Source organism: Geotrypetes seraphini, chromosome 5 (genome assembly GCF_902459505.1).
Source record: "Geotrypetes seraphini chromosome 5, aGeoSer1.1, whole genome shotgun sequence".
Taxonomy (NCBI): Eukaryota; Metazoa; Chordata; class Amphibia; order Gymnophiona; family Dermophiidae; genus Geotrypetes; species Geotrypetes seraphini.
The window spans coordinates 62,122,881-62,144,528 of NC_047088.1; the positions used below are offsets into that span (position 1 = coordinate 62,122,881).

General features: G+C 40.8%; 1 protein-coding gene across 1 annotated transcript in view; it reads left to right on the forward strand.

The window, feature by feature from the left end:
- LOC117361315 (SLAIN motif-containing protein-like) overlaps nt 1-21,648 on the forward strand; it is a 65,594-nt gene that overhangs the window by 25,423 nt on the left and 18,523 nt on the right. The window contains exons 5-8 of the mRNA XM_033946480.1: nt 2,973-3,122; nt 11,580-11,720; nt 15,344-15,658; nt 17,609-17,746. Coding sequence (XP_033802371.1) covers nt 2,973-3,122; nt 11,580-11,720; nt 15,344-15,658; nt 17,609-17,746 — 744 coding nt within the window. The remainder of the gene's footprint in view (nt 1-2,972; nt 3,123-11,579; nt 11,721-15,343; nt 15,659-17,608; nt 17,747-21,648) is intronic.

Below are 21,648 nucleotides of genomic sequence, written 5' to 3' on the forward strand. Positions count from 1 at the left end.
AGGTAAGGGTTAAACGCATCCATTTGAGTGGCCCATTCTGTTGTCTTTTGAGGCCGCAGACCACTTTGTAGTCTGAGCTGTGACTACCAGAGCGCTCACTGAGCGCTGTTGATGACCACGGTGGGGTAAAGAGAACTATTGCTATCCTCAGAGACAGACATGTAATTTCTCCTGCTCAGGTGCTACCCAGCTGACGGAAGAAGTGTCTTGGCATCACCTGTAATCAGGGAGGCAAGAAGCATAATGGTAGGGCTGATTTCCCTACTAAGGAAGAAGATATCCTGGACTACTTTTATCTCTAAAACTGAAACCACTCAAGACGCCCCAAGAGCATGTCACAATATCTACACACTCGCCAAAAACATGCCATAATTTACCGATAATGAGTGTACATATTTTCATGATCTCGGTTTTATATTTGAAGGGCCATCACACAGGAGTTTGGAGCCTTATCCATAAATATAGAATTGCACAGCTTCTTCCAGTTTTTGACTTTCTCATTCATATTTGGACAAACGATTGCATAATGTGATCGCCAGACACAGTGGTGCACTGAAATCCGGAGAGGACAGAGAGATTTCAAGCCCCAGAAGACTGGACGCTCCATCGTCCAATCCTATTGCGGGACCCTCTTCTCTCGGTGAAAGGTTAGTGAATTGGGTCAGATACCGCTCCAAAGACTGCTGAACCAGCGTTGAGCTCATAGACTGGGAGGGAACCGGTTTCAGAGCTCCTTTCTGTTTGGTGTGAGGCATTTTGTCAGAGGAAAAATCAAAGTTTGCCAGCTCAGTGGAGACAGGTAAGAGATGCCAATTCTATTGCACCGCCATCTTGGATCCTCTCTGATTAATCAAATTTTTAATAAAACCTTGAAACCTTGTGCTAAAAAAAAGAAAGGTTGGATTTTGGTGATATTGTAGAGAAAGAAATGACAGGCTTTAGTAGCCTGTCGGGTTTGTGCAGAAAAAAAGAGAGGGAGGAGTCGAGAATGATCCAGAGGTTACACATTGATGAGACAGGGAGGTTGAGAGTGTTATCCAGTGGCGTAGGAAGAGGAGAGCGGGCCACCCTGGGTGACATCTTGCTCGGGGCGCCGCTTCCCTTTCAAACTCCTCCCCCTGCCATGTGTATGCCCCTTCCCTTCCCCCTCCCGTACTTTTTTGACATCGGTGCGAGCAGCCACCAACTTGCTGCCCGCGTCGGCTTTGGCACTCTCTCTGACCTCGCTTTTGGGACTTGCGCCTAGGAAATGACGTCGGAGATAGCGCCGAAGCCGACGCGGGCGGCAAGTTGGTGGCTGTTCGCGCTGACCTTAAAAATGTACAGGGAAGGGGGGCGCGGCAGGGGGCGGGGGAGGGACACTACCGCCACAGGCATCAGTCACTCTCGCTACGCCACCGGTGTTATTCACAGACATAGAGAACGGGAAGGAGAGAGGTGGATTTAGGAGGAAAATAAGAAGACTGCGAGGGGATTTGATAGAGACTTTTAAAATATTAAAAGGATTTGATAAAATAGACCAGGAAGCAGCATTGTTAACATTTTCAGAAGTCACATGGACACGGGGTCACAGCCTGAAACTGAGTGGCAGCAGGTTCAGGACAAACGTCAGGAAGTTCTGTTTCTCACAGCGAGTGGTTGGCGCTTGGAATGCTCTCCCGGAGGAGGTTGTGGCGGAGACTAATGTTCTGGGTTTCAAGCGCAAGTTGGATGCACATCTTCATGAAAACCATATTGAGGGATACGGGAAATCCGGGTCTCCCAAAAGGTGTACTTAAATGGGCCACCGCGTGCGCGGATCGCCGGACAAGATGGACCTCGGTCTGATCCGGTGAAGGCATTTCTTATGTTCTTATGTTCTTATAACATATCACCTCAGGTAGTGAGGGATCTGCATACCAAGTTTCGGTCAAAGCGGTCAAGCCGTTTTTGAATTACTGTGAGAATGGCAGCTCTTTACATTTTTTCCATTGACATGAATGGGTGAAATCTGATTTTCTGTTTGTAGCTCCGCCCACGTGTGCAGGTGGGCCGCGAGACCCCCAGAACATATCACCCCAGGTAGTGAGGGATTTGCATATCAAGTTTCATTCAAATCGGTCCCACAGCTTTTTACATTTTTCCCATTGACTTGAATGGGTGAAATCAGATTTTCTGTTTGTAGCTCCGCCCATGTGTGCAGGTGGGCCGTGAGACCCCCAGAACATATCACCCCAGGTAGTGAGGGATCTGCATACCAAGTTTCGTTCAAATTGGTCCCACAGCTTTTTACATTTTTTCCATTGACTTGAATGGGTGAAATCTGATTTTCTGTTTGTAGCTCCGCCCACGTGAGCAGGTGGGCCGCGAGACCCCCAGAACATATCACCCCAGGTAGTGAGGGATCTGCATACCAAGTTTCGTTCAAATCGGTCCCACAGCTTTTTACATTTTTTCCATTGACTTGAATGGGTGAAATCAGATTTTCTGTTTGTAGCTCCGCCCACGTGTGCAGGTGGGCCGCGAGACCCCCAGAACATATCACCCCAGGTAGTGAGGGATCTGCATACCAAGTTTCGTTCAAATCGGTCCCACAGCTTTTTACATTTTTTCCATTGACTTGAATGGGTGAAATCAGATTTTCTGTTTGTAGCTCTGCCCACGTGTGCAGGTGGGCCGCGAGACCCACAGAACATATCACCCCAGGTAGTGAGGGATCAGCATAGCAAGTTTCGTTCAAATCGGGCAAGCCGTTTTTGCGTGATTGCGGCACATACACACATACATACACACATACATACCTCCGATTTTATATATATATATATATATAGATAGATGGATAATGATTTCACATAGTATTGGAAGGCTTTATAGTTTTACTCATCACACCTGATAAAATTAACTGCTGTATATTGGCCACAAATGACATTTTTAAAAGAAATAAATCTTAACACTGTGCGTTTTGTTTTATATTATTGCTCTTTTTATCCCAGCCTGTAGGTGGAAAACATTGTATTGCAGTCCACTGGCATCAACAAGTGTACATAATCCGAATACTGAAACAAGCTCCTGTAGCAATGCACTAAACTCTCCTGGGTACCTCAAATCAACTAACAAACAGTCACTAACCTGTGGCAGCTCAGGTATGGCATGTTATATAATATGTTGTAAAAAATGAACTGGATAGCTAATATTCATGAGGAAATGTAGGAAACCCTCTGTTTTATTAGTTAGTTTCAGAAAGCTCCCTAGAGTAAGTTAAAAAAAAACACACCCAAAAAACACCCAAAACCTCATTGTACAAGCCTTTCGTTGACGAGTAGAATTCCATGATTATGTGTACCAGATTTTATTGAATTAAGAAATGTTTCCATACTGTGACCTTAAATGTATTTCTGTTGCTAAGAATGAAGTTAAATAATTTCCTAAATAATAGGCCTAAATGTGTTAGTAGTCCTTTATTTGCTTATTTGGCAATGGTTTACAAAATGTAAGCGTAAATGACAGTAATCCTATGCCCTGCACGTGTAGTTGGCTTTAAAAGAACAATCAAGTGCCTTCATCCATTCTTTGGCATGGATTAATTTTTCTTCTCTTCTGGAACCTAGCACAGGTGGCCAAGAAAGATTGATATTGTACAGTAACTTGAAGCCTCCCTACTAAGAGTTGTATATACTACATATACAGCAGTCCTAATTTGAGCTCTCCTGGAGAATTGAATCTAGGTCTCCTGATGTGACAGTTCTGCTGAACCGTGAGGCCCGGCCCTATTTTACTTCTAACAGAGATTTACAACTGTGTTCACTTGAGTTTATTTATTTAAAAAAATTATATACCACCTGGGATCTTAGTGATTTCCATATAATAATACATACACATAAGTCTTACAAGCGAAAAATCATTTACATCATCCTGGAGCAATAGTTCTATACATCTTAACAAGTGGTTCTGATTTTCAGAATAACACACTCTTCAAATAAGCCTGGTTTTTGTATGAAATGAATGTAGAAAAATATATATGGTAAATATCTGGATGGAGGACAAGGCCATTAAAATTAGGGCAAGCTCTGACAAATCTGGAATCCCAAAAAGGAGTAGCTAGAAATGACCAAGAGACTATTTTTGTTTAAAAAAAAAAAATAAGTGGCAAGCTTAAGTAGAGATCCTATTTAGAGCAGAAGATCAGGATCTAACTTTCTTATCTGAGACCCTCTTTGTGTCTGTTTTCTCACTGGCACACACTGTTAGGTTTAATGTTCTACTGCAAACCAAATAGGTAGAAAATTTATCTTGGCCATGTTCAGTTTACCCAAACTACTTTGCAGCCATGTGAACTTGCTTCACTTTGCATTTGTTGATAATGTTTTAATTTCAAAAGGAATCCATACAGTGATTCCGGGTATGCAAATAAAATTCAACAGATTACAAGGTAAGCATCCCGATTAGCCACCCCAAAGAGGAAGAAAGAGAAAATAAAAGTTGCCCTAGTAATTAATTTGGAGGTGATGAAAATATTTATTTACCTTTGTTTAGTAGCACAAATGCAGGCATCTCATCTTATATTTAAAATCTGAGGAGCCTTGTGATCAGAAGTGCACTTCCTGATCCATGAAGTGATGAGATAATGGGCATTACTTCATTTTCCTTTGGTGTCCAAAAAAGGAACCAAGTTCCATCCTATTTTGAATTTAGAGGGGGGTCAGTGCTTTTTGAGCGCTTCACGTTTCTGAATGGAGGCATTTATCTGGTGGTTTTACCTCATTGGTTCATCCCAAAGAGTTTCTAACATTTGGATTTGGCTAAGACTTATTTCCATATCGCTATCTGGGACTGTCATAAGTGTTGTTTTAAGTTCTGCATTCTGGGCTGGCACTTTCAATTCAAGGCCTTTTGATTCAGCTTAACAAGGGGCCCCAAACCACTTTCATGGTCACCTGTGCAAAGTGGGAATTCAGGTGCATCCATACTTAGATGATGGTTGGTCAGAGCACCATCCAAGACTAAGGACAAGAGAGCTGTGGCATAATTGATTCAGCTCCTACAAGATCTAGGCTGGCTCATCAATTTCTGGAAAAGTCACCTGGAACTGACTCAATTCCTAGAGTACTTGGGAGTTTGGTTTGATGTGGCAGTGGGTTGTGTGTTTCTACTAGAGTTACGCAAACTGAAGCTAATCCGCCAGATTTCTAACATTCTGGCGATGCAGGCGCCTAAAGCATGGTACTTTCTGTAGGTGCTGAGTTTGATGGTAGCAACCATAGAAATTGTCTTCAGTGAAGACTCATCCATACCCGCTACAGGACACATTTCTGACCCGCTGGTCTCCACAGAAGGATTTTCTCCAAATGCCATTGTCCTGGACGAAGGACGTGTGGCGCAATTTGTGTTGGTGGCTACAGCCAGTCTCTGGCCAAAGGTCTATCTCTCCACAAATCGTCCTGGGTGATTCTGATAATAGATGTCAGCATATATGACTGGGGAGGCCATTGTGAGGGCCACCTAGTCCAAGGACATTGGTTGCGCTCCCAGAGGAAATGGTCTATAAACAGACTGGAGCTGAGGGCTAATCATTTGGCATTGCAGACATTGCAGAGAACCCTGGAGGACAAAGCAGTCAGGGTCTTCTCAGACAGTGCTACAGCAGTGGTATATGTCAACAGACAAGGAGGCACCAAGAGGTCCAATTGTTGTTTCATTGGGTGGAAGTCCCACTGCAGGCGCTGTCAGCAGCACATGTGCAGGCAGACTATATCAGCCGATAGACCCTAGACCTGGGAGAATGGTCACTGTCCCAGAAGGCCTTCCACAGTATTGTGCATCAATAGGGGCATCTGATGTTTAATCTGATGGCGTCAGCCAGAAACAAAAAAGTCTCATGTTTCTTCATCTGAAGATGCAAGCCTGGAAGTGCCAGGATGGATGCTTTAGTACAGCTGTGGCCTATAAAGACTCTATTGTACGTATTTCCCCTGTGGCCCATTATAGGTCAGGTCATTCACAGAATTGCGAGCCACCAAGGACTAGTAATTCTGTTTGCCCAAATTGGCCGCATCGGCCCTGGTACATGGATCTAATTTGATTACAAAGAGACAAGTGTCTGAGACTGCTGCTTCTTCCGTAACTTCTCTAACAGGGTCCAGGACCCAGAACACTTTGGGCTTACAGCAATGCTCTTGAGCATGAGGCCTTGAAGAGAAAGAGCTAATCAAAGGTGGTCATAGTGACTCTCAGATACTCTTAAGAAGCCAGCAATGGTGGTGGCCTATGCTAAGACATGGAAAATGTCCCAGCGGTGGTGGAACTATTGAGAGCCCCAGTCGCTGTGTTCCTAGAGTTCCTACAAGCAGGTCTTGAGAAGGGTCTGGCAGTTGGTTTCCTCAAAGTGAAGCTAGTAGGAATCGAGTGGATAGTTTCTTTAGTTTCTCATCCAGATGTAGCCAGATTCTTGAAGGGGACACTGCGGCTGCATCCTTCTGTGCGACAGCCTTTTCAGATTTGAAACCTTAAATATAGTTTTGCATAGTTTCACTAAGGCCCTGTATGAGCCTTTGCAGGATGCTTCTCTGATGGATCTAGCCATAAAAGTGTTTTTCCTATTGGCCATCACCTTGGCATGAAGAGTTTCAGAATTACAGGTGCTCTTATGCAGAGAACTGTTCCTCAAGCTAAAGGAGGCTGGGGTTACACTCCGCACAGTTACCTCGTTTTTGCAAAAGGTGGTGCAGCTTCCCATGTTCCAGGCCATGGGTTTGAAGAAAAAAAGTAGAACAAGGACAAAAAAGAAAATTCAACAAATCTGCAGTAAAATACGGTGATCAGAGGACAAAAAAAAATACTGCAGACAGATGCACAAGATACAGGCAAAGTTTATTTTAAACAAACAGATTGTTGCGTACAAAAGGACCACTTATCTGGGACCCAACATGGTCTGTTTTTCAAACAAACACATCTTCTTCAGGGGGTCCCAAAAAGTGGTGGTTACAAAGACCACACAACAAAAGCTGATCTGTGTGTTGTCTACTTAGGTGGTGCTGATGTTCTTCTGAAGAAAGTATGGGTGACAAGTAAAACCACTTGTTAGAATTATCTTGTGGCAAAAATATTACCAAAAAAAAGCAGCTTTATTTGTACACATTATGTGGATTGGGCACGCATCTGGTCAGTTCATTTCAGACTGGACTGTTCCTGCCTTAAGCCAGAACGACTTGTTTGCCAACTCTGTGCAAGATTTGTCTTATAAGACTCATTTGTGCTTTTGTCACCCATAAGTGTGAATATTCTTTTATAAAGAAAAAATGAAATCCATTGAAGGATATATTTTTAAAGTATGTATCAGGTCTGCTCATTTTATATGGGTAAGATTGAACAGTTTATGCTTTCCCGCCAAAATGGTTGGTTTGCCGACTGTGTAAAACTTGTTTGATAAGACCCATTTGCTTGTTCCAGAACCAAATACTTAAATTTTATTGTATGAAATAATGCTTCTTATATTATATTTGACTGGTCTAGTTACTTTTTATGTGTATGTATCCTTATTAATTAAAAGCAAAATCTGTCAAGGGATATGCATAATAACATAATAAATGACAGCAGTTAAAGACCTGAGATTGTGAAACAATATCAATATTACCCAACAGCTCAGTAACTCTGTCCTGATGGCTAATCCAATAAATCTGGCCAGAATATTTGTGCAGTTGCTAAACAGATTGAATCATCTTGTGTTATATCCATGTATGAGGATGTTACTCTCAATCAAAACATTTTTGAGAGAACCAAGGAATTGCATGTCTCTTTGCCCCTGAAGCAGCCAATGGACAAAACGTGGCCATGTTGGACTTTTCGTCTTCTCAGTAAAGGTTTTAAAGACTGGTATATACTGCTTTTTATTTTGATTCTACCCATGGAGATCTGTCCAAACTGGATTGGAAGGCTCATGCCGAGTGGCTTCACATTTAGGTCCTTTGGTTTGCTCAGGGAAACTTTCATCAGAGAAACTTTCTAAACTTAAGGACATTCTAAAACTCCTAAAGATTTTCATAGATTGTCTGGATTAGAATTATTTTGTATCAGGTGACTGTGTTTAGGTATAACATAAAGGAACAGGATTGTGCATCCTTTGTTGAGAAACTGCCAGGATGTGAATTAATCTCTCTCATATAGATGACTATCGGATTGGGTAAATGGCAGGGAAGGAAAGCATCCTAGTAAACAAACTGAATTTCCTTTATCTGAACAGAGACCATGTGCATAATTAATTAATTAATCTACAAGCTGGAAGTGCTAATGATATCTTTTTGTTCAAAAATGTAAAACAAATCATATCTTTCTTCTGTATTCAGCGATTAGGATGTTGACAAACTAGCTTCAAATTTCTGCCTTCTAGGGGCTAGATTTACGATCGGCGAGCACTTTGCGACCAGATTTCCCTCCTGCACTATTCACTAACCTGTGTAGCGATTTGATTATAATCTGCGCATGCAAAGTAGGCAGGAACGTGATTCACTAAATAAATTTTGCGATTCTACTGGGCTTTCTGCTCATCCTGAAACGTTTTTACGACTCTCCAGCTGTGCTCTGCCCCATGTCTCCTGCCTGCTTGCCCCAATCTTGCAGCCCTGCTCTGCCCCATGTCTCCTGCCTGCTCGCCCCAATCTTGCAGCCCTGCTCTGCTCCGTGTCTCCTGCCTGCTCACCCCGATCTTGCAGCCCTGCTCTTGCCCCGAAAATGAAACCTGCGACGCCTGTCCCTACTCTCTGCCCCGATCTTCCAGCCCTGCTTTCTGCCCCGAGCTCCTACTCTCTGCCGCCTTCCCTGCAGTGTGAGCCCGCGGGTTTAAAGCGGGGCTGCACGCTGCAGTGCAGCCACGCTTTAAACTCACGGGCTCACACTGCAGGGAAGGCAGCAGAGAGCATGAGAGTCTGGGCGGCAAAAGCAGGGCTTGAAAGGGGAGAGCAGGAAGGCGCAATCAGAAAAGTTAAAAAAAAATAAAAAAATGGCCCCGGCTCAGACGGGCATGCGCAGACCATCTACAGATAGTCTGTGCATGCGCGCGGATCGCACACCAGCAATTCGGGCAGGCAGATGGATGCATTCCTCCGATCACCCCCATCTGCATATTTGTTTTTTGTGAATTCGTCAGACCTGCCCACATCGGGCCCAATCGGGCAGGTTAGTGAATCCGGCCCTAGATTTGGAGTGGGAGAGTTGGTTGCATGCATATCTTCCATTTCCTCTCTTGACAAAGACTATTCAAAATTCAGAAGACACTAGTGAGCTATATTTTGTTTGCTTGTCTATACATATATATATTTTTAAAAATGTATGTACTGCAATATATTAAAAAAAAACTTCAGAGCAATTTTGTGCAAGATAATATTGGTTCCAAGCTCATTTAAACCCCAAAAGCTAGGATGGAGTCTGTCCAGAGGAAGGCTACTAAAATGGTGCATGGTCTTCATCATAAGGAGTATGGGGGCAGACTTAAAGATCTCAATCTGTATACTTTGGAAGAAAGGCGGGAGAAGGGAGATATGATGGAGACATTTAAAGACCTACTTAATGTAAATGCGCATGAGTCGAGTCTTTCATTTGAAAGGAAGCTCTGGCATGAGAGGGCATAGGATGAAGTTAAGAAGTGATAGGCTCCGGAGTAATCTAAGGAAATACTTTTTTTTTTTTTTTTTTTACAGAAAGGGTGGTAGATGCATGAAACAGTCTCCCAGAAGAGGTGGTGGAGACAGAGACTGTGTCTGAATTCAAGAGAGCCTGGGATAGGCACGTAGGATCTCTTGGAGAGAGAAAGATAATGATTGCTGCGGATGGGCAGACTAGGTGTGCCATTTGGCCTTTATCTGCCATCATGTTTCTATGATAATTTTACAAAAAAGAATTCCCCTAGCATTTCTTTGCATTAAAACTACTCCTTTGGGGTGTCAGGACCAAATAAAAAGGCTGCACGAGAAAGTAAGAAGCAGTGCTCTTTTTATTTGGTCCTGAAGCCTCTGAAGGAGTGGTTTTAATTCCACGGTAAGTGCTTTTTCAGTTTAATACTGTTAATATAGTATCTAATATGTTATGTGGAGTATACAATTTTGTCAAGTTGAGACTTTTTTTATGCCTATAGATGACAGTATAAGCATTAAAGTGAAAGTACATGCTTATGTTTTTTCCTTCTTAGGTGTTTTTGTGTTTATCAAGATTTTTCAGATTGCAGTGGGGTTTATAGTGTTTAATGGAGAGATTTGTTTGTTTTTGAAGTTTGGTATGTAGTATACACATATACAATTTTAATAGTAAAATTGATGTTCCTTTGAGGAATCTGCTTCATGAAATGCTTCACAGTAGGGGGTGAAACAGCTACTGAGATTGTTGTACTTGGTATGCTACTTGAAATATGCATAGAAAACATATTTGTAACAGGGTCTCAAAGTCCCTCCTTGAGGGCCGCAATCCAGTTGGGTTTTCAGGATTTTCCCAATTACTATGCATGAGATCTTTGTGCATGCACTGCTTTCAATGCATATTCATTGGGGAAATCCTGAAAACCCGACTGAATTGTGGCCCTCAAGGAGGGACTTTGAGACCCCTGAGTTAGAACTACAATATATTCTCATAAGATGCTGAAGTACATATAACAAAAATCAACAGATCATTTGTACTCATTTTAGACATTGTGCACATCTGAGTTCCTTCATGAATCATTAATCCTCCTCTTTTATGAAGCCGCATTAGCAATTTTTATCGCTGGCCGTGGTGGTAAAAGTTCCGATGCTCACAGGAATTCTATGAGCTTTGGAACTTTTACCGCTGCAGCCGACAATAAAAAAAACACTAATGTGACTTCATAAAAAGAGGAGGTAAATTCCCTTCCAAACCACAAACTTATTGTCCTTGTAGTTTATATCGTGCGGTATTATAGCACAGCACACCATCACAATGCCTTATGGCTTATCTGAAATTATGGCAAGCAGATAAATGTCATTGCTTGTATGTTCTTTGTAAATTGATTCTTCACTGAGATTTATAATTAATTTAGTAAACCAGACATCAGGTGCTAATGTTTCTGGGTAATTGGGTAACTCTTCATAATTTTAATAGTGAGCATTTATTTTAAATAAGCTTAACTCTACTTATATTGCTGATAATATCTGAACAGCTCAAATGTTGAGAGAATTTTGTTTACTAAAAGCATCTTTTGTTTTACCAGTGCAAATTTGTTTCACAATTTTTATTTATTTATTTTTTAACAAATCGATTAAGCTGTTTTTTGAATGACTTTTTAAGCTTATTTCTTTAATGTAATTTCTGATTTTTATTTTTATTTTTTTAATTGAATGTTTGCTGGTCAAGAGAGAAATTTTTGGCATTTATATAATTCTTTATCAAGCATACTTTTATGTCCGAGAAAAATTTTGCAATGACTGTATTTTAGCTTATTCAGTTTTATTTTAATGATCTCAACAATGAATCTTTTTAACTTAAGGGTTAGATTCTTTTTCAGGGTACTGGTCAGAGAGTAAATCATAATTTTACATGCATATGGTATTATTTGTTTTAATTATTTTTTGATATCTGATTATATTTTTATTTCTATTTTAAAGGGTATATGAGCATATACTCTGCAATGAGTTCTCAATCATCTGTAGACAGTGAGCTGAGTACCTCTGATGACTCTATTTCCATGGGATACAAACTTCAAGACTTAACTGATGTCCAAGTTATGGCTCGCCTACAAGAAGAAAGTACGTAACAAGGGATTCTTTACTTTCTTGGTTAGGATTCTGCAATTCCTTTTGAATTCTTTGAAGCAGCTAAAATGTGAAAAAAAAAATGCAAGAATTAGTGTTCAAATAATCGGTTTCTGTTGCAAAGACATAGGATTCTGTACGAAAGCTGTCCTCCCCTTCAGTAGAGAATAGCTCCCTCTTCAGTTTTTCCTTTTGCAAACGAACTGAGAAGGCGTGTTCTGATCTGTTCTGCTTTTCTTTTTTTTTTTTTTTTTTGGGGGGGGGGTTATTGTTGACCATTGGTTGTTTTTCCTGCATGGCTTTGTTGCTCGGAAATCACCTTCTTGGGCTTACTCCGTCAGGGAAAGGATGCAGTCCCATGAAGGCAGGCTTCTGCTTGCAGACCTGTCTCTTAGAGTATCTGTGGAGCCAGCCTGCTTTGTGATCCATCGAGGGCTCATGGTCTGTTACCCTGGGAGTTTGCTTACCTGTTGATTTTTCAGAGGCTTGAGCGCAGGATGTGGGGCCCCTGTGTAACAACCCTCTGGGTATCAGGGAGCCGGCTGCATATAATCTCCCCCTGATGCGTTGCGTGGATTTAAAATTAGTTGTCTTCTTTGTTTGACAAATTTATTACTTAGTTGGCTATTTTTAAGATTATAATTCATTTTTAACTTTTTATAATGATTTTATTTTTATGGTATGAATGTATTTCGCTGATTGTTCAGCCTAGAACTCTTGGTAATGGCGGTATAAAATAATAAATTTATTATTATTATTATTTACAGAGATGGGAGTCTGTGGTCAGGGTCTCTTCGACCAGCAGCCCGAAGATTTCTGGTGGCGGATTCATTCCCAGAAATTTCAGAAACAGACATTCTTTCCCTGTAGGCAGGCTGCTGCAAACTGACAGACAAGGCACTAAACTTAAATTTATAGACTGTGTCCTCTCTATACGGAAAGAGCTCGACTTGGTTTACAATAAGATTAATAATGATAAAGATAAGAGGAAAGATTGGGATTTACAGTTTTGAAAATAGCCAAGTTTTCAGATGTCTGAATTATTTGAAGAGAGCCCAGGTCTTGCAACTCTAAAAGAATATTATTCCATAAATCAGTTATTTTGAAAAGTAAAGATTTCCCCAGTTTACCGGTAGAGGTGATGCCTTTCAGTGAAGCGAAGGAAAGTTAAAGTTTTTGTATGGTTCCTATAGGGAAAATCGGAGGGAGGGGGCCTGAAAAAGGTAAATCTGAGGATTTCTGGGGTTAGAGTTAGGTTCCCCCACCTCCAAAACATTTTTTCAAAATTTTTGTGTTTCCGAAAAGCTGCCACAGGCCGTTTATGGTATGATTTTACTGGTACCGGCTATCTTGCATTTTTATCAATCTCTTTTTGAAAAGTTTTTTTTCTGCCTCAGAACCCCTTGTTTTGTTCAGGGATCATCATTATTGGATTCCCTAGTCCACGCTGCCCCTGTTTCATGCCTTTTTTTGTACAGCTTTGAGGGCAGACGAGTGGCCATGTTACACATACCGTGAGGCACGAGAGAAAGGGTGGGAGCTTTAGGCTCAGCCTCTTTAGAGAATAAGAAAACATAAGAACATAAGCAGTGCCTCTGCTGGGTCAGACCAGAGGTCCATCATGCCCAGCAATCCGTTCATGCGGCGGCCCATCAGGTCCAGGACCTGTATGGTAATACTCTATACCCTTCTATCCCCTTTTCCTTCAGAAAATCATCCAATCCCTTCTTGAACCCCAATACCGTACTCTATCCTATCACACTCTCTGGAAGCGCATTCTAGGTGTCCACCACCCTCTGGGTGAAGAAGAACTTCCTAGCATTGGTTCTGAATCTGTCCCCTTTTAATTTTTCTGAATGCCCTCTCGTTCTTGTAGTTTTCGAAAAGTTTGAATCTGTCCCTCTCCAATTTCTCTATGCCCTTCATGATCTTGTAAGTCTCTATAATGTCCCCTCTAAGTCTCCACTTTTCCAGGGAAAAGAGCCCCAGTTTCTCTAATCTTTCAGCGTATGAAAGGTTTTCCATACCTTTTACCAGTCGCGTTGCTCTCCTCTGAACCTTCTCGAGTATCGCCATGTGTCAGAAGTAAGCATAGAGTACAAAAGGCAGCGCTAAATCAGCAGTGAACTGCTTTGCTATACTGAGTGCAGTTAGTTATATTAGCCTGTTAATTTGTTACATGTCTAACTTTTCTACCTTGGATCATTGGTATGAATGATTGCTTTTCTACTGAGTTTGTATTTCCTGTTTTGGAATGTACTCAGCTTTGTCCTGCTGTGTCAGCTAAAAGCAATATACACTTCTCCCTCTGTATCCGCGGTTTCCGTATCTGCGGATTTGCAATTTTTCAGCTGCTGACTCCACCACCTAATTTTCGTCACTGAACCCAGCGTTTCACATTGGAAATCCCTGCTCCTGGTAGTTCATGGAGGAAATCTCTGCTCCTGGTGGTTTCTGAAGGAAATCACTGCTCCTGGCGTTGTATGGAGCAAATCACAGGTCAGGTTATTCACGGTTTATTATCTTTTTCAGGTCTATTTTACCAAAAAACCATGAATAACATGCAAAAAGTTATTTGCGGTTTTTCGGTATTCACGGCTATGTTCTGCCCGCATCCCCTGCGAATACGGAGGGAGAAGTGTAGTAAGTGTGCAATAAATATATAAATCTGGATGGCAAAGACTGTCTTGTCAATGGTTTATTTTGATACACAAAGTTATGGAGCTCAGAGCTATCAGATATTAAAAGGAAATGATGGCAGAAACGATCAGTTGGTCTATCTAGTCTGCCAAGTTATTTTTGCCCATATTATAGAAATACAGTAGAACCTTGGTTTAAGAACATCTCGGAGAGAACGGGAACCCGAAGGCCTTGAGCATGCGCAGATGCTCAAGACCCAGCGCGAAGAAGGCAGATCTTTGGGCACCGGCATGTCCTGTGCGTTGGTGCCGGTGCCAAATGGGGGTAAGGAATGTGATCAGGTGGGTGGGTGCCTGGGGCATGCCGGATCACGGGTGGGGTGGGGGGCTCATAAATCGAGGCACGCTCGGTTTCCGAGGCGCCGATTTTGCGAATGTTTTGCTCGTCTTGCAAAACACTCGCAAACCGGTGCACTCATAAACCGAGGTACCACTGTATATCTCAGCTGCTGATCACTTATAAGTAATTTTATCCTCTTTCAGGATAGTTTTTCTCATTTGCATTTCATCATTTTAAGTAGATTAGCATAAAGGATACCCCAACTGTCTCATACCCAGGTCCTCTCATCCTCCCCTGATCTTCCCTTCCCCAACCTCAAGGCTTTGTTATAATCTTAATAGCTATCAATAGTAGTGTGGCCATTGCTTTCCAGCAGGACCTCTGGTTATCATCTTACATGCAGTCTGCCAGACTATCTGTGCAGGGGCCCCATGAGACTAGATGATCAGGCAACAGCCACACTAGTATATTTAGTCTAATCTTTGGCTATGATGTAAAAATTAACTAGCAGCTTAGACTTTGCTTTTTTGCAAAACCTTTCTAGTTATTACTGAATTTTTTCAAGCATTCAGATATACATGGTTTTCTGTGTTTTTGAGCAGTTACTAAAGGTGTATCATTTACTTTGTACTACTTAGGTCTCCGTCAGGACTATGCCTCTAGCTCAGCTTCAGTTTCCAGACGCAGTTCAAGTGCTTCTTTGCATTCTCTAAGGAGAGGTACCTACAGTGACCAAGAATTTGATGCATACAGCCTTGAGGATGAGGATGATGACTGCTCCTTGTCTTATCGTAGTACATTCAGATACTCGCCATCCCCTCTCAGCTCACCAAGGTGTCAGTCTCCTGCTGCTGTTGGAGATCACAGCAAAGGAACAGGCTCACGTATTCGACCACCCAGGAGACCAGTAAAAAATCCTGGGCCAGACCGGATGAAATATACAAACAATGAAGGTATGATGGTTGTTGACTAGACATTTATTCAAACCGTACTTAAATCTACTAGTGCTTTCAGCCATTTAGAAAATTACTACAGGCAGTCCCCGGGTTAAGAAGGAGTTGCGTTTTCAAAGCTGTTATATTAAGTCAGATTTGTGTGTAACTCAGAACTTGTAGATTTTAAGATTCTTGCTGCTAACCTCTGCTCTCAGCTGACAAAACTGTCCCTACCAGTGTTCCCTCTAAGATACAGCATGCACAATCACACACACTTCTTAATGTGGCCACGCATCATTCCTGAATCTGCTGCAGGAGAAGTGTAGGAGTCTGGTTACTGGACATACTGGAATCAAATGAAGCCGTAACCACGTTTGTCATACTTAAAAGTTAGGCATCTAACTCGAGGATTGCCGGTATATAGAAAATGTTAAAATAATATCTGTCCATGAAACTACAACATGTTTTTATTCCTTCAGTTTAAATCACTATTGCACTATTTTTAAAGGTGGAATGATTGTTGCATCTGACTCTTTTTTTAACAAAACTATCTTTAGAGGAAATTAGTTGATCTCATGCAGCATGAAATAGTATTTCAATAATGATTAAAGAAAAAGAGGTGTTAATCTTGACCTGGTTCAGCAGTGTACCGGGCAGGAGTGGGCTTTCCACACTCTTGCCCAGCGCTGAGCCCCTCCCTGAATGGCCACCTCCAGTTTTCCCAGCCCAGTGGTGTACTGGGGATAAGTGAGCTCTCCTCGCTCCTGCCTGATGCTGAGCCTCTTGCTGAATGGCTGCCGTGAATTCTCACAAGTCCAACGAGAACTCGGGGCAGCCATTCAGTGAGTGGCTCAGCGCCAGGCAGGAGTGAGGAAACCTCTTTCATGCCCGGTATACCGCTGAGCTGGGCGAACTCGAGGCGGCTATTCAGGGAGAGACTCAGCGTGGGGCAGGAAAGCGGAAAGCTCGCTCCTATCCGGTATACCATTGAACCACCAGGAGTCAAAAAGGTATGCGGGGGGAGGCAAGAGGGAGGTAAACAAAATTGGCAGAGTCGGCCAGGACAGGAGATGGGAGGGATCCCTTCTGTCTCTACCAACCCCACCAGGCCATGCGGCAGGCCCAGCAGAGGCCTGCAACAAGTCCAGGAGGGAGGAGAGTAGGTGATGACCCGAATATAAGCTGAGATTTTTTTGTCCCAAAAATCTCAGTTTATATTCGAGTATACACGGTAAATCAGTATTCCAATATTCTTGCTAGATAAAATTCCAGTAAGTCAGAGGTTGAGGTTTTTTTTTCTTTTTTTTTTTACAAACTGTTGGGCCATTGCAGCTTCTGACCATTGGGTTCAAAAATAATCCATCTAGGATACAGATTTCCTATTTGAATTACCTCCAAATTGCTCACCAAGTGCTTCTTAGTCAAACTCTCAGCAAGGAATGTTATTCCGGTGGAATAATTTCAATCACACTGAAAGCGAAGAAAGAGGCAGGGATTTTACTCTGTGACAGAAAAAGGGGGATTCTGTCCCTCCTTCAAGAATGCCTAAACACAGGACATATAAAAGTGCTTATTATGCTTGGCACCATGCAATTTTTTATTACAGCCAAGTTCTCTGTGTGAAACATAGATTATATGTACACAAGTACCTGAGGTAGATGTAAACTGAAAATTTTTGACTGCTGTCTTTTAATTTCTGCTTCAAGCTAGTACCATCTAGAACAGGGTTGTCCAATGTCGGTCCTTGAGGGCCGCAATCCATTCGGGTTTTTAGGATTTCCCCAATGAATATGCATGAGATCTATTAGCATATATAGAGATCTCATGCATATTTATTGGGGAAATCCTGAAAACCTGACTGGATTGCGGCCCTCGAGGACCGACATTGGACACCCCTGATCTAGAACATTTCTGTTCACTATATCAGTGCTGTTCTAGTATAATTCGGGTTTTCTTATTTATTTTCAGAAGACATCCGTCACAGTATGCCCAATTTGGCAAGGACAAATCTACGATCTCTTGATTCTGTAAGAAGTAGTCGGAGTTTGGAATCTGATCTTCAGGTACCAAACAGCCGGTTAACCAGAATTCAGCAGCCAGTAGCAGGTAAGTCAGTATCATAGACATAATTTAAAAAGAATTTCATAATTTATGTTAATAGAACTGAATTAAGGACGTTTTACTTATATCAGCTATGTTGAGGGCTCAGGTGGGAATTGCTTACACTTGGATATCTAGCTAAACACATACACTTTGGTGTAGTCATCTACTGTTGGTGTTCCAGACACTCAAACATTCAATTTCTTCTTGAGATGAACAGCATCACATGATTTGTTCTATCTCAAGAAGACATTGAATGCTTGAGTATTTGGGATACCATTGTTAGATGAACACACCAAAGTGTACATTGTTTAGTTATTAGCAAAGTACGTTAAATTTGTTAGTTTCCACAATAAAGTACAGATATTGAAGGTTCATTTAATAAAATACTGCTAAACATTTTGCATAAAATGTCTTTATCAATGAATGGGTTATCATTGCTGAGTGTGAAAACATAAGTTATAGCTATAATACTGAGAAATTTGCTCAATTAAGCAAAAATAGCAAATTTTAAGAAAACAGAGCTTTATGTAATTGGTGGCTTTGAGCAACCCCAGGATGAGCTTTAAAAAATGTTTAAAAATTATTTTGTGGTCAAACACAATCAAAGTCAAACAAAAAGAAACCCAACAGATCCACAGTAAAAGTGGTGAAACCAAGCGCAAAGAAGAAACTGCAGAAAAGATGTATGTAATGCAGGCTTTTATTCAGTCAATAAATGATGTATGATTTCATACAATGGCACAAACTCGCATGTACTCTAAAAAGTTGAAAACGATAAAAGGGATGATACGACTTTCTAAGGAGGAAAGACTAAAGCGACTAGGACTCTTCAGCTTGGAGAAGAGACAGCTCAGGGGAGATATGATAGAGGTCTATAAAATACTGAATGGAGTGGAAGGTAGATGTGAATCGCTTGTTTTACTCTTTCTAAAAGTACTAGGACTAGGGGACATACAATGAAGCTACTAATTAGCAGATTTAAAACAAACCGGAAAAAATATTTCTTTACTCAACAAATAATTAAACTCTAATTCATTGCTGGAGAAGAATGAGGTGAAATCAGCATAGCAGAGTTTAAAAAAGATTTGGATAATTTCCTAAAAGAGAAGTCCATAGGTTATTATTAAGACATCTTGGGAAAATCCACTGTTTATTCCTGCCCCAGCATGCCGCTAGACCACCAGGGAAACAAGGTAGGCCTGGGGTCTTTCCTCTGGGTCCGGAAGGAGATTGATGCTACCTTTTCTTGTCAGGAGGGGAAGTATTTTGACAGTATTTTTTTTTTTTAACAATTATTAAAAACAAAAGAAAAAAATTAATGTCCAATCATCCAGATCTTTGATTATCCGCACTATACTCTGCCGAGGATAGTCCAGATAATCGGCGTTCCACTGTAACAAGTTCCTAACTGTTCTTTTTTTTTTTTAAGTTCAAAAGTTTTTATTGTGGTTTTAAAGCACAATACAAAAAGTAAATATCAAATTATAAATTACATGGTGTTCATTTAAGACAATCCAACTTTGTTAGAGCCATGAAGTAGTCAAAACAACGCAATCATATAATAACAACATTAATGATGAAATGAATATTCTAGTAGCAAGCAGTAAAGGTATAATTCAGTAAGGCAATCTAGATAAGGTTCATATATCTGAGGAGTATTTGATTAAAGAAGACCATATAGAATCATACTTATAAAGGGCATTATTCTTTTTGGCTATTACTTTTTCATATTTGCCATGCAAGCAAAGGGTATTCCACCAAGCATGATAATCAACTTTAGTTAAGTCCTTCCAGCAGAAGAGTACAGTTTGAATAGCTATAGATAACATGACAGACAGGAGGTAATCTTTTGTTTATCAATGGGTAGAATAAGACCTTGAGACATTAAAATGAGGATTCTAAGTGTGAGAGGCTCTGCAATGTCCAAAATTGTGCATATAGTACGCCAAACACCATGCCAGAAGAGATCTAGGTGTTTACAATGGAATAACAAGTGTTCCAAATTGCCATCAGCAGTATCACATGTGGTGGTGGTCAAGCCTTCTCTTCTGCCAAGAATACAAGAGTCCACTCTTCTGTGCCCCAAGGGAGGGATGCTGATATCATAGATTGTCTTGGGAGAAAAACGTTGAGTGCTACCTGTATAGTTTTTTTCTGTTACATATACATAGAAGTCTGTGGGAGGGGCCTTAAACAACATGGGACAATCAGAGCCCCAAGCCCCTCCTCAGTGCATCCCAGGATGCACCAGGGAGGGAAAGACCCATTTTGGAAGAGGTGGCAGCTGGCCAGAGGGAATAGGCATCCCTCCGGTCAGCCATCTAATTAAAGGTATGGAGGAGAGGGGTCGGAGGTAAGGGGGGCCGTATTGTGATGCAGCAGGAGAGAATGAGGGGGGGGATCACTTGGCAGTGGGAGAGAGTGAGCATTTCCTTCTGGGAGGGTCGCTTGGCAGCAGGAGAGAATGTGCATCTCTTCCGCTTCTTGCAGGGGAGTGAACAGGGTACCTTACCAAACCCTGCCCTTAGTTGCCCGAGAATAATGACAATTGCACAAATCTTTTCCAATTGATTATTTTTTATTAGCTTTATCATGATCATCTTTCATTAGGTAATTTGTGCAAGAAAATCATATAAAGTCAAGCATGTCAAAGTACATCTCTCCTGGCAAATATGATCTCGGGGAAACCCCTGTCACCAGGTTCATTTATATACTTTTCAATGCCTAGTATGACATCACCCCCATCAACCAATTAGCCAACAGAGGCTGTCCTTAGGTTTTTTGAACACAAATATTCCTTTTAACATAGTTACCAACTCAAAAGTTTTACGAATCACATCTTTGTTTACATCAATTTCTGAATGCGCAACACATTATAACATACCCAATGAACCCGACGCGCTTGCAAAAGATAGATAATACTAGATCTAATAGATGTTGGCATTGTAAAATAGAAGTAGGGACATTGGATCATTTAATTTTTTTTTGTCCCTGTATAAAAGCTTTTTGGAATTTAATTTGGCTCCAAATAAATATATTACTAGAAAATCACGTAGGACTCTCATATGATACCATATTATTCGGTACTGCAATGAGAACACAGAGTCCAATATCAGCAAATAATAATAAATTACTTTTAATATTGACAGGAGTTGCCATGCAGCAAATCACACAAAATTGGAAAGATTTTACCAAACTAAATTATACATTCTGGTGGAACTCGGTATGTCACATTTACAAAATGGAGAAAATTTTGGCTTTACAACAAGGAAATATTAAAAATTTTAAGAAAATATGGGATCCATTGACTAATTATTCTAGAGATCAGATATCTTAACACATTGATAATAGTAATATAGGGTTAGGGTGGGAAATATAGATATTAATATGAAAGAAAAATGGAAAAACAATTAATAGGGGAAAGGGATGAATATTTATGATATGAATTTGTACATACATATATATTTTATTATACATTTTATAATATGTGATTCATGTATTGAAAGAATGAAAATTCTATAAATAAAAATTTTAAAAAAAACAAAAACAAAACATACCCAATGAACACTTTGTAATTCTCAAAAAGTTTAAATCAACCAGCCCTCCTGTGTTTGGAGAACCCATACTTTGGAAAACTAACAGATTCAAGTTTCACTGAACCACATTCCTAAGTGGGCCAAAAGAGCCCTCCCTTCACAGCTACAGACTGAAGAGAGTTTCTATGGTAGGCTAGCTGAAAGGTCAGATAGGTCAAACTGCAGATATGTTACTTCTCAGGATTTCTTCAGGTTTAAAATATATAAAAATACTGTTTTCAAAATCCATTCTATGTTTAATATACATTCACATTCATAATCACTCATGGGATCCCATCATCCATACACACCACACATTTATTCAATACA